Genomic DNA, 18,053 nt, shown 5'->3' on the forward strand with positions numbered 1-18,053 from the left:
AAATTATGGAAATGTTTCCATATTGGATGGACAATATCGACATCATTACGAATAGATAAGATTCTATTAAGAAATTAGTTGTCGTATGGAAAATATGGAAGCGTGTCCATATTGGGAAGTAAATATTGAAAATCTATGTCTAGATTAGAAACCTTTATGCAAAAGGATGTTCAAAGGAATGTACTTTGAGTGAGAGACATCGTATCTAAGGAATTGTCTTGTAACAATCTCCGATACAGGACTTTGTAATATCATTGGCAATAGTCTTTATGACTTTGGTGCAGTGACATTACGAAAGGATCGTTGCATAAAGTGTTAGAATCTAGCATATTCTATAAGTAGCAAGAATTTGATATTCTTACACTTATGAAAAAGGATTTGGAGCTGTAAAATGAGAATGATTGGAAATGTGTTCAATTTGTCTATTTCACAAAAGTAAGAACCATAGGTAAACATTGTGTGCATGTTAGGAGCATGGGACAAGTGTAATAATTCAAGTAAGAAGTTGATTACCCGAAATGACAAATAATGAGTAATCGATATGGTGATAAATAAAACGTGTTTTGTTTATACTCAAAGGTTTGAGGCCATATGGGATTAGTATTATTCTTGTGTTTCACCTTGCATGTTTTGACTTCCAGAATAATTGAGTTTATTAAGAATAATCAAATTATTCAAACGGGCCACAGTCGTTCATATGTTGGAAGTAGATATGAATGAAGACTGTCGTGAATTGGTGTGTGGATTGTCTAGAAGAGTATTAGACATAAGCAAATGTTTGCTGCAACGTTCATGAGTGCTTATGAATATGATTTGAGCATTGGATTAAACCCACGCTCACTTGGATCACTATCTCGAGTGATTAGTGAGACGATAACATCTTATATTCTTGAAACCGAGATGTGTGAGTTGTATCTTGCTAATCGGTTGCACATTGATAATATGTAAACGCACCAGTAACTTGGTGTTATAAAACATATTGTTGTGTGTAATTCGGTGAGTGAGTGCAAGCGAGCATTGTATCAAAGTTTATCCGTTCCTTTTATCCAAAGTAGGATAAAAGCGATATCTTTGGGCCCCTCGATGGTTTAGTGATGACATACATAAATGCTCGGCCGGGCTAGGGCTAATTTGATTTGTTCAATTAGTCTGTCGTCATAAATCGGAAATCGAGATATAGTACAAAGAGAATGATTAGAAATCATACGACATCTAGAATGGAGGAATATATGATCCCTTATCTAAGGACACGCGTATCTGATATGATCAGAGTTGACAGCGGCTTTGGAAAGCTACGATTGCAGATCAGGATCTGAAGTCATACGCAAAATAGTTGTTAGACTTATCCAAGTGGGAGACTGTTGGATTAGTGTCTAAGTCCATAACTATTTTGGCATGTACTTGACCCGATGGTGCATGGTCCTTTTGGGTTGCCTTCACCAAAGCAACTTGATAGGATGATTTATGGAGAGTAAGGATTAAATATGATTTATTAATGTATTATGAGAATAATATATTAAAGGAGAAATCATATTGTTTAATTAATATTAGTCAATAATTAATTGGTAATTAGTTTTGTGACTAAAAGAAATTAATTAAACTTAAGGGACTGGAATTGTAATTATAGGATAGTTGCAATTTGGGCCATGGATTGCCTTATATTAAGGGATGGACGAATTCTAATGGAAAACCCATAAGGAAATCGTCCATGGGCTTAATTAAAGGAGTCTATGGGTTGCTTAGGGCTTAAGCATCCAAATTAGGGTTTCCTTGTTAGATAACCCTAATAGCCCAACTATATAAAGACCCCTTAAGGCTCAAAAACGTGGCTAAGCTTCTTGTAAGGGTTTACACACGTTTTTGGCAGCCTCCAACCTCTCTCCTCTTCATCCTCTTGCTTATGGTGTTTGTGAGCCATTAGAGGAGTGACACTTGTGACTCTAAGCCTTCCAAAGCCAATTCAAGGAGGAATTGGGATTGTTATTGCTACATAACAATCAAGGTAACACTATAAACTTATTCTCATGTTAATATGATTATATGTATGTTAGAATTAGGGTTTATAGTCTTGGATTCAAAGCATGTACAATAGAGAAACCTAGATCCAAGCATTAGGGTTTGTAGGAGCACATAGGATGTCTTATGACTAAAACCCATCAAATCGAGCAGCAATTCATTGCTTAAAACGATCATTTCTAATAAAACCGGGAGCTTTATTGAGAAACCGGGCTTTGCGAAGGTCGAGCTTCGAAACCGAAAAGATAAATTTTTCGGGCTTCTCAGGCACTAAGTGGAGTATTCTGGGGCTTATAATCGATACTGGGGCTTTGGGGGATGTTAAGATGAAAGAATATGGTTTTAGGGGCTAAAAGTGACAAGTTTCCAAAATATACCGGGTAGGTCTCGCACCCTCCTATTTATAGGGGCGAGACTTCTAATCCAACCGCTGAGAAGAAGCCACGCGTCGCAGATCCGAAGCTCGCAAGGGATGGCTCGCACACTTGCACATGGTATGTGCATGCGAGAGGCTCGTTGTCGCCTCCTGATTGGACCGCGGTTAGTCTGAGGCTTCGGACGTGGCTCCTCCTGCGAGACTCGGACACGTGATAAGGGACACACGCCGGACTCCTAGTGGACCACTTTGGATAGCTCAGCAGCTCGGATGACTCAGCAGAATTTTTGGACACGTGGCACGTTTTGAGTGAGGGTGACATGGCCGAAGTCCACGTATTCGAGATTTCTCGGTTTTTGTGCAAAAACTTCTAAAATCCATAACTTTCGCATACGAGCTCCGTTTTCGACGTTCATTATATGCACACGTATGTAAAATTACGCTCTACAACTTTAGTTTAGACTTCGTTGACTAATTTTGACTTATATATATATATATATATATATATATATATATATATATATATATATATTATTTTTAACAGACCGGGACAGGAAATCCGTTAAAAAATCATAACTTCTTCATCCGACGTCCGTTTTCGTCAGACATTTTACCGTTGTGCTACTAATGACGAGACCTTCAATTCTTGTTTAGGTTCTGTCGGCTAAAAATCACTCGATCTAAAATCCGAGTTTTTAGCTGTCTATTGCTAAGCTGAAACTTCGAAAAATCATAACTTCCTCATACGAAGTCAGATTTGAGCGTTCTTTTTGTCAAACTTCTCGGTTTAACTAATACTACGACTTTCGTTTAGATCACTAAGGCTAAAAAGTATTTTATCAAAAACTCACTTTTTATGACATTCAGCACCGTGCCGGTTTTGTCGCGAAACTTCGACAGGTCATAACTTCTTCGTTATAACTCGGATTTTGGTATTCTTTATATCCTCGAAATCCTTGTTTCGACCACTACAACTTTATGTAAAGATATCGGCTTTATCTAATATTTATTTTTTACGCTCATTTTCATTCTTAATTAATTAAACCCTAATAATTAATCATAAAACACATAATTCACATAATATTCACATAATATTCACATAATTCCTTTTCATTTCTTCAAAATGAGTTAAAAAGGTTAACCTAGGCTATCACCTAAATATAAATGCCTAGGCTAGAAACACGAGTGTTACATGGACCTTGCGGAAATTCTCAAGAAACTCTTTCTCATCCTCCTTTTTCTTTAAGGGAGCCAACCGGGAGGGAAAAGGTGGTGGTATGACCAATGGTTTGATGGTCTTGTTGGAAGATTCAGGTTGATCAATGTTTATCACAACCGGTTCCTTTGGAGGAACTACAACTTTCGAAGGTTCAACAATAATAACTTCATCTTCATCTTTTCTTGAAACTCTTTTAGGGTTGCTTTCTCCTAGTTTTTTCCCACTTCTCAAGGTTATGGCACTCACATTGGGATTCTTCTCGGTTTGAGATGGAAGTTTACCACTTTGTTCCATCTTATTAAGAGCGGTGGCCAAATCTCTAATTTGTGCTTGAATGTTGGAGAAAGTGTTCTTGGTCACTTGTTGAAATTGGGTTTGGCTTTAAGCAAGAGAAGTGACGAGTTTTTGAAGGCTCATTTGATGGTTACCACTTGATTGGCCTTGTTGTGGGGGTTGTTGGTAATTTGGAGTGGGATGAGATGTTTGTGGATATGGAGGTTTTTGTGATGGGTATTGAGAAAATTAGGGTCTCATCATAACATGTGGTGGGTTTTACTTTGGTGGGTATGGGTTGGTTGGGTTATTCATCCAATTTGGGTTGTAGTTGTTTTGAAATCCCGTGGGTCTTGGTTGACTTTGATATCCTCCCATGGCATTAACATCCTCCGGATCACTTCCAAGTGTAGGGCATTTATCCGTATAATGTCCCGTCATTGCACAAATACCAAATACCATCAATTGTTGACCACTTCCCACCACCATTTGACTTAACACATTAGTCAAATCCAAGAGCTTTGATTCCAAGTGTTGGGTGTTGCTAAATTCACCAACCACTTGTGGAGACTTTCTCTTCATTTCATTTCGAGTCCCGAAGTTCCTTTGATTTTGAGAAATGGTTCCAAAAAGTGATATTATCGCTTGAGGTGTCTTGTTGAAGATGTCACCACCACTTGAAGCATCAATGATCCTTCGATCTTTTTCATTCATACCCTCATAAAGTTGTTGAAGAAGTAGTCGTTCGGGCAACATGCTAACACATATCATATGAAAGGACTTCAAATGCCTTTGAGGATCTTCTCTATCCAAACCATGGAACTTGGTTAGTTGATGTATGAAACTTGACTTCAATTCAATTCCTCAGCGGTGTGCGGGATAAATAAAACTAAGAGGTGTGTGAGTAACATCTGTCTCCATCGTTTGTCTAAGTGTCAACTATTAAGGAGGATTGGGTGGATTGGGGTTATTGGGATATTGGTGCATGTAATTAGGAGGTTTTTGGTAATGTGGGTATGGGTATTGTTGGTGATTGTATATTTGTGATGGATAAGGTTGGTACTTAGGATATTGGTTGTATGGGGTTGTTGTTATGGGTACATAGGATGTTGGTACATTAGAGGTTGTTGGTAATGAGGCTAATTTGGTTGGTGTGCTTGTGATTGTTGAAATTGAAAAGCACTGTTTCTAAGTTGGTTTTTTTTTATGGAAGTTTTGGTTTTGTGGTTGTGGTTGTTGATAGTTCGGTTGATTTGGTTGGTGAGGGGGTTGATTCCAAGGTGGCATATCTATGAGAGGTTCTTGGTGTTGTTGTTGTCTTGGTTGTTGGGATGGGGTATTGGCATCTTGATTGTTTGGGTTTTGGGTTGGGGTTGTGAGGTGGAGTGTGATTCATGGCTATGAAGTTTTCAAACGGAATGTATTCAAAGGAATGACCAACAATTAGAGGACTCAGCTCGGTGTCGGTATCACTTCAAGTATGAACTTGATCTTGTATGTTGATTAGTGGAAAAGAGAAAGAAGCTTGAATGAGTTGTTGTTGCTTTGCTTGTTTGGCTAACTTTTTCAACATTTTGGCTTCTTTTTAAATCTCCGGATTGTAGAGTAGTTCACCGGTTTTTGTAGACCTAGGCATAAACAATCAAATAACAATAACCAATTTCCCCGGAAATAGCGGCAAAACTTGGTGAGCTGTCAAGTCCACCAAGCAAATTACACCCTTTGTTTGCAAATAAAATGTAATATAATGGTAAAAAGGGGTATCGATCCTCGGGAAAATGGTTATATTTAATCACCAATGCAATCCAATAGAACTAGTGTAAATAAGGTAACTAACTATAATTAAACTAAAAGGGGGGTGTTGTGATTGCTTGAAAACTAAAAGACTTGAATAACTAAAAAGATTGCAACTAAGCAAGATGATGAGATGCTCATATATTAGGGAGAATTGGTTAACCAAGGCAATTCAACACAATGAACATTTGTTTGTTTATCATTAGAATTCAGTATGAATCTTATCCTTCATCCCAAATTGGTTATAGCAATCATGAAGCATGATATGCTAAGATTCCTCATAGGTAGTATGGAGGTTGGGGAAGCCCACAACACACATTCTAAATCAAAATCAAGGACTCAAATGAAGCAAATGAACCTAAGAAGTTGATTAGCCTTAAGAATGAAGGAATCCCCAATTCCTAGAGGATGTCAATGCTTACACATCCATAAAGGATTCATGATTCATAAGCTAGATATGATTTCTACCATCATAAAGCCCTTGTTCTAAGTAAATTCAATAATTCAATGCTAAACCAAAGAAATAAACCAACAATTGCTCAGTCAAGTACCAAGCTCATGATCAAAGTATTAAACAAGCATAAGAAATATGAACTAGAATCATAAACATAAGATAAATGACAATTAAGCATGAATCCTTCAAAACCCCACAAATATCCAAGGGTTTTAGCAAAAGTTAACCAAAATAGAGAAATTAGCCACTCATGGCAACAAAATAACAATCACAAAAGTATAATTGCATCAAGAGACTAGCAATTACTTAGAAAGATGAGAAGAATGATTATCAAGCTCCAAAATCGCCTCTAATTGTCTCCAATGGTGGAAAATCGAAGTGTTTACTGAAAGATCCAACCCCCACGGTAAATGGTGAACAAAATGACCAAAATGCCCAAAAGTGTGTAGTTGCACGGGTACCCGTGCAAGTGTTGTGCGACTAAGACTCCACCATCGCAAGTGTTGTTGGAATGCTATTGGTCCATTCTTCTCCACTACCCACTCCATTACCTAAGATTCTGTTGGTCCCCTCCATGACTCACATGATTTGAATTTGGCCAATCACCTTCAAGCTTTAAATATGGATAGTCCATGCCCACAATAACAATCCATGATCTATCTTCAAAAGGCCACTTCATCCAAATCTTCAACTTTTTAAGCCCAAATCTCATTTGATGGATCCGTAAAGCCCAATAATGCATCGAAAAGCCCACCAAGACTAACGTCAGTCAAACCGCAACCGCAATGAGCTCCAAAACCCTACAAAATATCTCATGCAAAATAGAAAGTACCTGGCACGATTCATGATAAAGAAAATAAAGAATATACAATGCAATACTAACAAAAAGAGCTAAAAATACTAAAATAAATTAATAAAAATAAGGAAATAAAATAATCTATCAGTTACACATAAGTATGATGATCAAGTAAATGAATATGGTCTTCATTTTGATTGGTTCATTCCTTATTTTGTAAATTTGAGTTCAATTCAAGAACCTTAAAATTCCATAAAGTATGTTTATTATCTTGGTTTACAGGTGGGAAAGTACACAAGGTAGAATCACTTTCAGATAGTGGTAGCAATAGGCCAAAGGTGGTTGGGGCGGGCTTCCATATCCAAGTAAGGGGTGGCAGTTTTTGTCGCCTAAGAACATCTCAAATGGTTAACATATACTATAGTTTAAAGTTAGTGACACATCATCATTCCATTAACTTTAACCTCTAATTTAATGATCATTCGAATGGTTAACCTCTTCAATAGTTTTTTCTTTAAATTTAACTAATATATCTTTATTTATTTAAAATGTTCTATGTAATCCCCTCCATTGAGGTAGTCATTTTTAAACACACATCATGTTTTAAACAAATCAAAATATAAATCAAAATATACCGGGTCTCTATTTTATAAACCCAAAATACAAAAAAAATTAATAATATGTCATATTTATAATAAAATGGAATATATATATATATATATATATATATATATATATATATATATATATATATATATATATATATATATAATCGTTATATCTATATTTATAAATAAAATGTCACTAAATATTTGATTAATTTAATTAGCTAGTAAATAAATAACTAAATTGAATACTAAAATACAATTAAGGGTTAAATTAAAATATAATTAGAAAATGAGAGGGTAAACTATACAAAGGGTTAAATTCTATTGATTATATTGAGTGATCAATAAAAATAAGCAAAAAAGTCATGTGCTCCAATGGAAATAAATGATCAATATTAATAAGTAAATAGTAATAAGCTCAAAAATAAGCTCTCATTGAAGATGCTCTGAGACCAATGAGAAAGATGATAGAGAGAAATACGGGAGGCATGGCATGCAGGGCCGATCCAAGGGATGTTCAAGATGTAATTCTGAACAGGGCCTACTAGAATTTAGGGCCCAAAAATTTATTCAAATTTTGTATTAGGTTTTTTTTCATTAGGTTACAGAACATATGATGTGTCAGGGTTGAAAGGAAAATACGTGCAACATGAAACATAAATCAAATGAGCGGGAATCAGAAATTCTTTGTGAAAAGGAGTCGACATTTTGGTTCTTGTTGATAGTTATTACAATTTTGGCATGAGGAACAAACGATGGCTAGCGGAAACATTTTATTAGATCTTATTTTCTTAAATCCAAAAGAAACCATTCAAAAGAAAACTCATAATCCTCAATAATCAGGAGGAAATCACACAATCAAAAGCTTTCAATTCGTACTTCTTCTTCTTGTATCTTAAAAAGCAATGAATCACAAACTGGGAGTCAGGCTTTAAAAATCTGAAGCAGATTGAAATTAAGAGTGAGGTTTCGAAAATCAGATGTCGGGATGGTGTATAGGGACGAAAATTAGAAGGTACATTTTTTTTATCTATATCATATACTTCTGATGGTGTTTAGAAGTAATAAGTTTTTTTTTTTCATTTTTTGTGGTTCGTATCTTCTCAAATTTCAAAGCATTGAAGCACAAATATGTCAAAGTCCAATCACTGATTCATATTTTCTTGAATTTAGTAGTGTTGAAGCAACAATATGTTGACTTTTCATCCAGCTTTGAGGTTTAGAAGTTTCTTACTTTCAGATTTTTTTTGAAGTGTCAAAAATTATGAGGTAATTTTTTTATTTCTAATTATATTAAAAACATATAAGATTTTTTACATCTATTACATATAGAATAATGTTGACTATTCATAATATTTTTATATTTGAAGACAGAAAGTGAGAAAGTGAGAAGTATCATGTGTTGATTGTTTTTATATCTATGACATATAGATTAATGTTGACTATTCTTATTATTTTTTTTATTTCTAAAAAGAAAGTTTTCCAATTTGAAGATATTAAAGTATATTTACGATCTATAGTGATCCAAAAACGAATTAATGGATTGGTTTGGTTTGAATGATGATTGAAAACCATCCATTTTAGATAAAGTTATTTATGAATATATTATTAAGAAGTTTGATTCAACTAATATTAGAGCACGGTTGTTTTCAAGTAGAAACAAATTTATTTTTTAGGTTGAATGAAGTTTTAATTTATGTATTTTGCAATAAAATATAAAAGTTATAATTGTTTTGTTTAAATTTTTAGATCTTGACCTAATTTTTATTAAATTGAATAAGGCCTTTCAAATCTCGCAGCCGACCCAATGTCATGATAAGCTATAAAAAAAAAGATGGCAGCAAAGAGAAGCGAGCAAGAGAGGTTGAGTTGGTCTATGTTGAGGTCACCATACGTGGAAAAGGTTGTCACCAATGATTTGGCATACTTGAAGTGTTGGGTTTTTACTTTTTAGGGTATAAGTTTGAATAAGTTAGTTTTAGGTAAAATAAAATTACCCACATTAGTTTATACTTTATAGGCTTTATTAATTTGCTTTGAAAGCAATCTCGTCATTTCATTCGAACCTAACGGGGCATCTTAGACGGTAATAAGACCATGCATGTAAAATTTGAAAACCACAGGGACAAACCATGTAAAAAATCAAAATATTAGACTAAAGCTACAAATAAATATAAACCACATGCACCAAAGTTATAATTTACTCTAAAATAAGCAAACATTTTTTTTCAACTAATTCGTGTTCAATCATGTTGTACTTGATGCATAAAAGGTTGCATATCGTAGTAGTCATCTCTATAAGTCCAACACAAACTCTCATTCTCCCATAACAAAGGACAATATCCATTACCAGTTTTACACACAATCATGTTCCTTATGACATGTATTTCACGCATCAGAAGTTGTACCTCGCATTAAAACCAACTCCCTTATTGATATCATATAGTCCAAAACAAAACTATCTCCTAGGCATAAAAAAAAAAAGTATTCACATAAGTATGGTGCCATTCTTAAGTTGTGATATAGAAATCAGGCAAAACGAGCGGTTTTTGTCACCTGAAACTTCCATTGCACCACCATCAAAAGATATATCCTCCTATATTATATATCACAGTTGTCTTGAAACCATTATTATGTCTGCATCCATACAAAAAGAGAATAATGAATCATTAAAACACAGAAAAAAAAAAAAAAAAAAAAAAAAAAGGATTCAAAATGAAGAAGAAAATCATAAAGAGGGACTCACTAATTAAACTAAATCAAGGAGTGAGCATGACGTTGGGTTTTGATGATGGAGTAACCGAACCGGGGGTGCGACATCTAACCATGGTTGGGTCCCATTCTGAATCAAACATATAATCCAGACGCCTTCCTAACGATGGTTGAGATCGATGAAGCCAAGATTCCGAACCCCGATTTGTGTTTCCCGATTCAATAGTCTCCACATTTTTGCTGAAATCATAACTAGATGTTGCACTAACGGATTTTCTTGGAGTTCTCTTCCTTATAATTGAAGGAGTGTTCTTATAACTCATTGCCGAATTCCTCAGAATAGATTCTGGACTACTAACAGAGATGCTTAATGCAAGATCAGGAGGAGTCGAGCAAGAAAAATGGTTGTTTTCTAAAGAAATCGCTAAGTTCTTCAGCTGTGGTGGCTGGTAACACAAGGATCCATAAGAAGGTGTTCCACAAACTAATTTTTGAGATTTCCCTTCGCTGAATCCAAAAGTTGAAAGACTTAGAAATGAATTATCGGGCGAATTCCCAAATTTCAAATCTTTAACACTATCTGATTTTGACCTCTTAGGCGTTTCTGACGTTGTAAGAGAACTATCAGATGGTTCAACCTTACGGATTTTTGTATATCTAGAAAACCCCAAATTATCATCATCCGTAATAACAGATCTAGGGTTTCCAAGAGCCAGATTTGTTGAACATGGAACATTTCTCTTTCTAAGCTCAGGGGATGCTGTTCTAGTAGGAAAAACAGGAGGGATGTTTAGATCCAATCTCCTCTTCGAGCTATTCCAGTGGTTTTTAATCGCATTATCAGTCCTGTAATTCCCCAAAATGATAAAACACACGAAAAATAAAAAACAAAATTAAGAAAGGAGTGATTATTATTTTTATTTTTACCTTCCTGGAAGAAATCTTGCAATTTCTGCCCATTTGTTCCCGTATATGTGGTGGTAGTATGCGAGAGATGATTCTTCCTCTTCTGTCCATGCATCTTTCTTTATTGCTGGATCTAAATGGTTATGCCATCTGAAAACCAATACAACGTATTTCAAATTTATATAAAAAAATCACATGAAAAGTTGAAAACTTTATAAAAAAAAAAAAAAAAAGAGTTTTTTAAATCTTAATCACTACCTCTCACGACACTGTTTGCCAATTCGACCAGCTAAATGTTTTGCAATTAGTGACCATTTCTTACAGCCATGTTTTCCAACCAACTCCTTAATACGATCATCCTCCTGAATACAAATTTCAAAAGTAAACTTAATAAGTAACTAATGAACTATTTCATAACACAAGCCCAAATTTACCTCTTTGGTCCAAGGTCCTTTAACAAGATCAGGATTAAGAACTTTTTGCCAACGATGCAAGCACTGAACATCTGATCTTCCTGGAATAGATTCAGCTTCACAAGACAATGAAAAAAAAACAGAAATTTAGAATGTAATACATGAAGCAAAGTGACAACATGACTGCAAAAAGCACACCTATTTTCTTCCAGTTTCTCCCATTATACTTCTTCACTACTTCAGTCAACATAGCATCCTATAATGCAAAACATAGAAAGAAAATTAGATAGAATTGAAGAACCTTTTCCAACATAAATCTTCTAGTAGTGAATGATCTACAGTTTCGTATGGAAAGTTAATTAAAGAAAGAAAGAATGTGTTTTGAATACAAGAGAGAAGACCAACAAACCTCTTCATCTGTCCAGCCTGCTTGTGAGGAACGTTTAGTTTGACCACCGCTTCTATAAGCACAGAGTTTATCAGTAAATAATGACATCAATATAACATTAATACACAATAAATGAAACTTAAGAAGCTTACAAACGACTGCAGTGAGATCGTGGTGTGTAAGCATCACAGCTACTATCAGAAATTGATGAACACGAAGTGAATCCGACCTCTTTTGTCAAATCAAATGTATGCAGTTCCTCCTTTCCACCAGTCATCACATATATCTATCCGATTGATTGAGAAACGATTACCTGTAATCGATTAAAAGAATCAATGATAACCTAAGTTCACCATAAAAAGACGAGTCACCAGATTACAAAATTAAAGAACCCTATAGATGCATATAGGTCAACATTGATCGAAATCCAACAGCGAAAAAAGATTAAAGCTATTCCGACATCAATAAAGCATGCATTTTTCTCATATTCATCGATGACCAAAGGGGAAAATCTTGAAACTTGATTTCTAAATCAGTTGAAGCAATTAATTTCTGAATCTCTCACGAAAACTACCAAATCCATACCCTACATTAAGTAGCCCTACCGCAAGCAGCACCGACAACCTTTAAATAATCTACATTGCAATCGAGGATCAAAAAAGCAAATCAAAATTAAGTTTCACACAAACTGAAACTTACTTCGAGACTATTTCACTGCTCAAAAGATCCACCCGTTGTCAATCAATGATATACACATCTATATATAAAGAGTGACTGAGGGAGAGTAGCTAACCTAAGCTTTGTAACCGTCAAATTAATGGCAAAATGACAAAGAAAGAGAAAAAGTTTGCGGAAACAGATACGAGGGTATCTGTAGAGTAAATCGCCATTGAAAGAGGTTTGAAAAAATAACAAACCTTTGCTAGGGCTTTAGCGGAGATTTAGGGGCGGCCTATGGAGAGAGAAGAGAGTTTGGATTTGAGAGAGATTCAGATCACGACGGAATAGCGGGAAAATGAGAATGTGGAATTTTAGAGAGAGGGGGAGCATATAAAGCGTTCAAATTTTGGGGGTTTTTAAGCGTACGTTAGAAGATCAAGGTGGGGCCCTCGTAATATTTTCATAATTTGGTTTTCATTTATGGAAATATTCGTGTATAAATGTTAACTAGCAAGTGTTGTGACATATTGACATAATTTATTGTTATTTTTCATAATTATGAATTTTATGTTACCAATAAATATATTAGTTCTTTTAGTATTAATTATAAACTTACGTCAACTACGTGATGAGTAAAGTTTTATAATTTATTTTGTGAACGAAAAAAAAAACCTTTTTATTTCTTAATAAAGAGGAATGCCTTAATTGACACATTTATATTTTTTATTTCGAAAAAATATATGACTCGTTATAAGTGATAACATAAATGAGACACGTTAACAACATTTATATTTTTCTTTTATGAGATTCATTTAAAACTTCCAGTAATTTTCATTTTATCACATTCATTTGAAAATTTAATGATTTTTCAATTTTCTTTTTAATAATAATTATAATTGGTTAATAATATTAAATAAATATCAAACCTAAAGTGTAATCATATATAAACTAAATTTCAATATTAAAATAATATATTTACTTCTGTTTATAAAGTTATATTTTTTAACTTTTAACATATTATACTTAATTTAATAGTTTTAATATATTGTTAAATGTAAATCATTATCATTTTAAAGATACAACTTTGAAACAATTATATAAAACACTTAAATTATTAATTTAAATATAATATTACAGAGTCAATTTAAATATAAATTTTAGTTTAACTCAAACAACCCAAAAAATATTTTGTAAATAGTTAAAAGTGATAAATTGTATTGTCTTTCTAATAATGATTACAAGTTGATTAATAAGGTTAAATAAATATAAAACATAAAGTGTAATCATAAATAAACCAAATTTCAATTTTAAAATAATATATTTACTTTTATTTATAAAGTTATGTCTTTAACTTTTAACATATTATACTAAAATTATTAGATTTAAAATGTTGTTGTATATAAGTCATTATCAGCTACAGATGTTGAACATTTTGGACAAAATACTTAAAATTTTAATTTAAACATAACATTACAGTGTCAGCTTAAACATAAATTCCAGTTCCACTTAAAAAATCAAAGAATATTTTGTAATAGTTAAAAGTAATAAATGCAAAAACTAAATTGTAATATCAATTTAACTAAAATATTTCCTAAAGATATTTTATAATCGTTAAAAGTTTTCAAATAAGTAACTTAAAATAACTAACAATAACAATAATTAAAAAGAACTCTACATAAATGATTATATTGTTACCTTTAACATAAAAAAAACAATGTTTGATGTTTTAAATAATTATAATGATAGAAATTATAACATTAATCAAATAAATTTTAATATTTTAATTAATAATAATAATAACAACTATAAATAACATTAAACCAAATATTATATTTAATTTTATTCATATGCAACTCACGGGTAGAAGTCATTCAAACGATCTATATATTATCATATAATTCAAAATAATCAATATATTATATTAATTTAGTATACGAATTATTATACTAAATTTAACAACAACGTTATTGTTATATTTAAAAAACATATATTTGTAAAAACTTCAACTATATAGGTGTTTCTGTCCAACATGCGGGCATTCGTCTATCATATCATATCATATCATATTATATCATATCATATCATATCATATCATATCATATCATATCATACTATACTATAAAGAAAGCATTTTTCCTTTCACCACATTCATTTGAAACTCTCATGACTTTTCAATTTCTTTCTAATAATAATCATAATTGGTTAATAAGGATAAATAAATATCAAACCTAAAGTGTAATCATATATAAACTAAATTTCAATATTAAAATAATATCTTTACTTTTGCCTATAAAGTTATATTTTTTAACTTTTAACATATTATACTGCGAGATGGGTACTCGTCTCCACTTCAGCACCGATTTCCACCATCAGACGGACGGACACTCCGAGAGGACGATTCAGACCTTCGAGTACATGCTTCGAGCATGCGTTTTGGATTTCAGTAATAGTTAGGATACGTATCTTCCGTTAGCGGAATTTTCATATAACAACAGTTACCATGCCAGTATAGACCGACCTCCCTTCGAGATGCTCTACGGGAAGAAATTTAGGACCCCAATCTGTTGGGGTGAGGTTGGTCAGAGGGTCATGGGGAGTACGAAGGTAGTACTCAAGACCACGGAGCGGATCCAAAAGGTTCGGGGCAAGCTCCAGACTGCTCAGAGTCGGCAGAAGATTTACACCGACAAGCCGCATTCAGATTTAGAGTTTCAAGTGGGCGACATGGTCCTCCTAAAAGTTTCACCCTGGAAGGGTGTTATCAGGTTTCAAAAGCAGGGCAAGATGGGCCCCAGGTTCATTGGTTTGTTTAGGGTTTTAGCTCGGATTGGTCAAGTTGCTTATCGGTTAGATCTTCCAGTAGAGCTAAGCCAGATCCACAACACATTCCATGTTTCCCAGTTACGGAAGTGCTTGGTGGATGATTCATCAGTGGTACCCTTAGAAGGTATTCAAGTTGATTACAGCTTGAATTACATTGAGAAACCGGTGACGATTCTGGATCACAAGATGAAGGAGCTGAGGAACAAGAGGGTTGAGCTAGTGAAGGTGCAGTGGCAACACCGCAAGAGCTTGGAGTGGACTTAAGAGCCCGAGGAGGATATGAGGGAGCACTACCCAGAGTTGTTTTTAGATACAACAAACTTCGAAGACGAAGTCCAAGACAAGTGGGGGAGAATTGTAACGTTCGGTTTCTTGGTACGCGTTTAATTAAGTATTTATCTATTTTTTTTTAAAGAAGGACTTGACGAGTTGGTATCCCTGACTCGTCGAGTAGAAGGCAGTTTGTACGTGGGGGGTTTAGTGAGCTACTCGACGAGTCGCAGACTTGACTCGACAAGTAGGACAGGATGGATGAAACCCTAATCTTTAGGGTTTTTGATATGGACATATTTAGCTATATATTTGGTATAGAATTTTAATACTTTTTTGGCAAACTTATTACAATTTATGGACAAAAGGTACTTAATTATGTTTAAATTATATTTTTAGCCTAAAAGATGTGCTCAGAAGCAAAAGGAAGTAGGAAATGCAATCAGAAGCTCGGGAGTTGAAGAAAGAAGTTAAAAGAGTCAAAAACCATATCTACTCGGTGAGTTGGGTGCCTACTCGACGAGTAGACATGAACATTCGCGAAGCAATATAAGTCCTTGCCGTATACGGATTTTGAATGAGGGACTCGGCGAGTCGGTTACTGGACTCGGCGAGTAGACTCTGTTTTCAAAAATCTATAAATAGAAGTCAATTGCCCGAAATCAAGCCCTTCTCTGGAACCCTTGGGGATTGGTTTGCGACTAAAGGTGCAGCTGGAGCTCTGTAACTCGTGGAACAACCCTAGCTTTCAATTTTGAGAAGATCAAAGCCAACTTAAGTTTACTCTTTACTTAATCTTTTGTTTGAACTATGTGTGAACCATTAGATTTCGTTTTTGAGCTACTTTCTGTTGTAATCATGAACTAAAACTCGTATCTTCTGTTTAGGGTAGATGAATTTATGACTATTGTTTGATTTTATGGTTTGATTAATTGAATTTGGTGAGTTTTATTTTGTTAAGCTTGTTAAAGAACCTTATGTGTTAACAACAACTAGTTTATGTTAATTAACAAGTATATTAAGCTACATGAACATCTCTTAATTTCTTATCTTATATGATTTATGTGAAAACATTGTTATGTGCCTAAGAATAGTGAATGTGAAACTATGGTTAGCTAGAAAATAGGTAAGTTAATGTGTGAGCTTGTGTGACAAACCATCAACATGAAGATAAGTAAATTAGTAGTTTGATTAGCTAACTACAAGTCTTATTTAACCCGAATAAATAAACCAGGAAATTTATTAGTTTAATCACTTGATCACTGCTTGAATTGATTTGTTTCCTAAGGATTAGTAATAGCGAACGTGAACCTAATCACATTAATCGGTAGCCAATGACAAATTAATCCATTGCACTTGCCATGAAATCAACCATAAGAGTAAATGAATCGAACCTAAATAGAAGTCTTATCCATTATTGAATTTAATTGATTGTTTATTTGCTTTAGCTGTTAGTTGTTTAGTTTGAGTTTCTATACTTGCAAAACTAAAGAAATATTTCCCTTTTATTACTTGTTTTAGATAATTCTAGTAATTAGCTTAATTTCCGTTTCTTGTGTTCGATACCGTGCTTGCTTAACTATACCACCAATTGACAGGTACAATGTCTTTTGTGTGTCCAAATTATATTTTAAAAGTAGGACTAAAACTAGTGCATTTTACACACATCAAGTTTTTGGCGCCGTTGCCGGGGAGCAGCCATGGAAACATCCCATGGTTAAAATTTCCACAAATAACTTCCAAATCATCATTGGTCCGAGCTAAGAAGAAGTTAGAAACTTTGATGCGAAAGGAGATTTACGTGTGATTGATTAGAGTTGGATGGGACAAGCGGGGTTAGAAGAGGAATTGGCCCTATATGTGATTAAGACTTTTCGACGAAATGGACTTTCAATTACATGCGTTGGGTGGAACCGACTCTTCCGAATCCAAGAGCTGGTTTATCAAGAGCTTTGCTGGGAATTTTTCTCCACTGTTGTATATGAGGGGTGATGATATTTACAACCCCAATGCCCTCACTTTTTGCCTTGGTGGGGAAGTTCGACAGTGCAGCATTGTCGAATTAAGATGGATGATGGACATCTATAACTATTTTATGGTCATGACTGAAGAATTTAGTACTTTTATGGCGCATTGCCATAAAGATTTGCCCGAGGGTGTAGTTGCTTCTACTTGGTGAACCACTTTTACTAACTTGGTGTACATTCCATATTCTGCTCAAGAAGGAAGTATTCACTCACCCATCCACCGATTGATTCATCGCCTTATCGCTTGTTCTATAAACATGCGGAAGGATGATGACAAGGTTCCAACTCTTGGTTTCACGTACTTCCGGTAGTAAGGGG

General features: G+C 34.1%; 1 protein-coding gene across 5 annotated transcripts; it reads right to left on the reverse strand.

The window, feature by feature from the left end:
• Positions 1-9,735: 9,735 nt before the first annotated feature.
• On the reverse strand, positions 9,736-12,984 carry LOC145034318 (transcription factor MYB3R-5-like). 5 transcript variants are annotated; one of them, XR_013678019.1, is made up of 10 exons: positions 12,655-12,984; positions 12,108-12,268; positions 11,977-12,028; positions 11,766-11,823; positions 11,589-11,683; positions 11,413-11,516; positions 11,176-11,304; positions 10,283-11,094; positions 10,093-10,173; positions 9,736-9,994 (listed from the first exon to the last, which is right to left on the reverse strand). XR_013678019.1 is itself a non-coding variant. In XM_078982708.1 (9 exons), exons 2-8 carry the CDS (start codon positions 12,230-12,232, stop codon positions 10,296-10,298), a joined length of 1,362 nt encoding a protein of 453 aa, XP_078838834.1. In that variant the 5' UTR covers positions 12,233-12,268; positions 12,873-12,984; the 3' UTR covers positions 9,736-10,173; positions 10,283-10,295. The 5 variants fall into 5 exon arrangements, 3 of the variants coding, with proteins under 3 accessions (XP_078838834.1, XP_078838835.1, XP_078838833.1); XR_013678018.1 differs by having other exon boundaries at positions 9,736-10,001; XM_078982708.1 differs by having other exon boundaries at positions 9,736-10,173; positions 12,873-12,984.
• Between the last annotated feature and the right edge of the window lie 5,069 nt (positions 12,985-18,053).

Source organism: Lactuca saligna, chromosome 3 (assembly GCF_052625555.1).
Source record: "Lactuca saligna cultivar CGN05327 chromosome 3, ASM5262555v1, whole genome shotgun sequence".
NCBI lineage: Eukaryota > Viridiplantae > Streptophyta > Magnoliopsida > Asterales > Asteraceae > Lactuca > Lactuca saligna.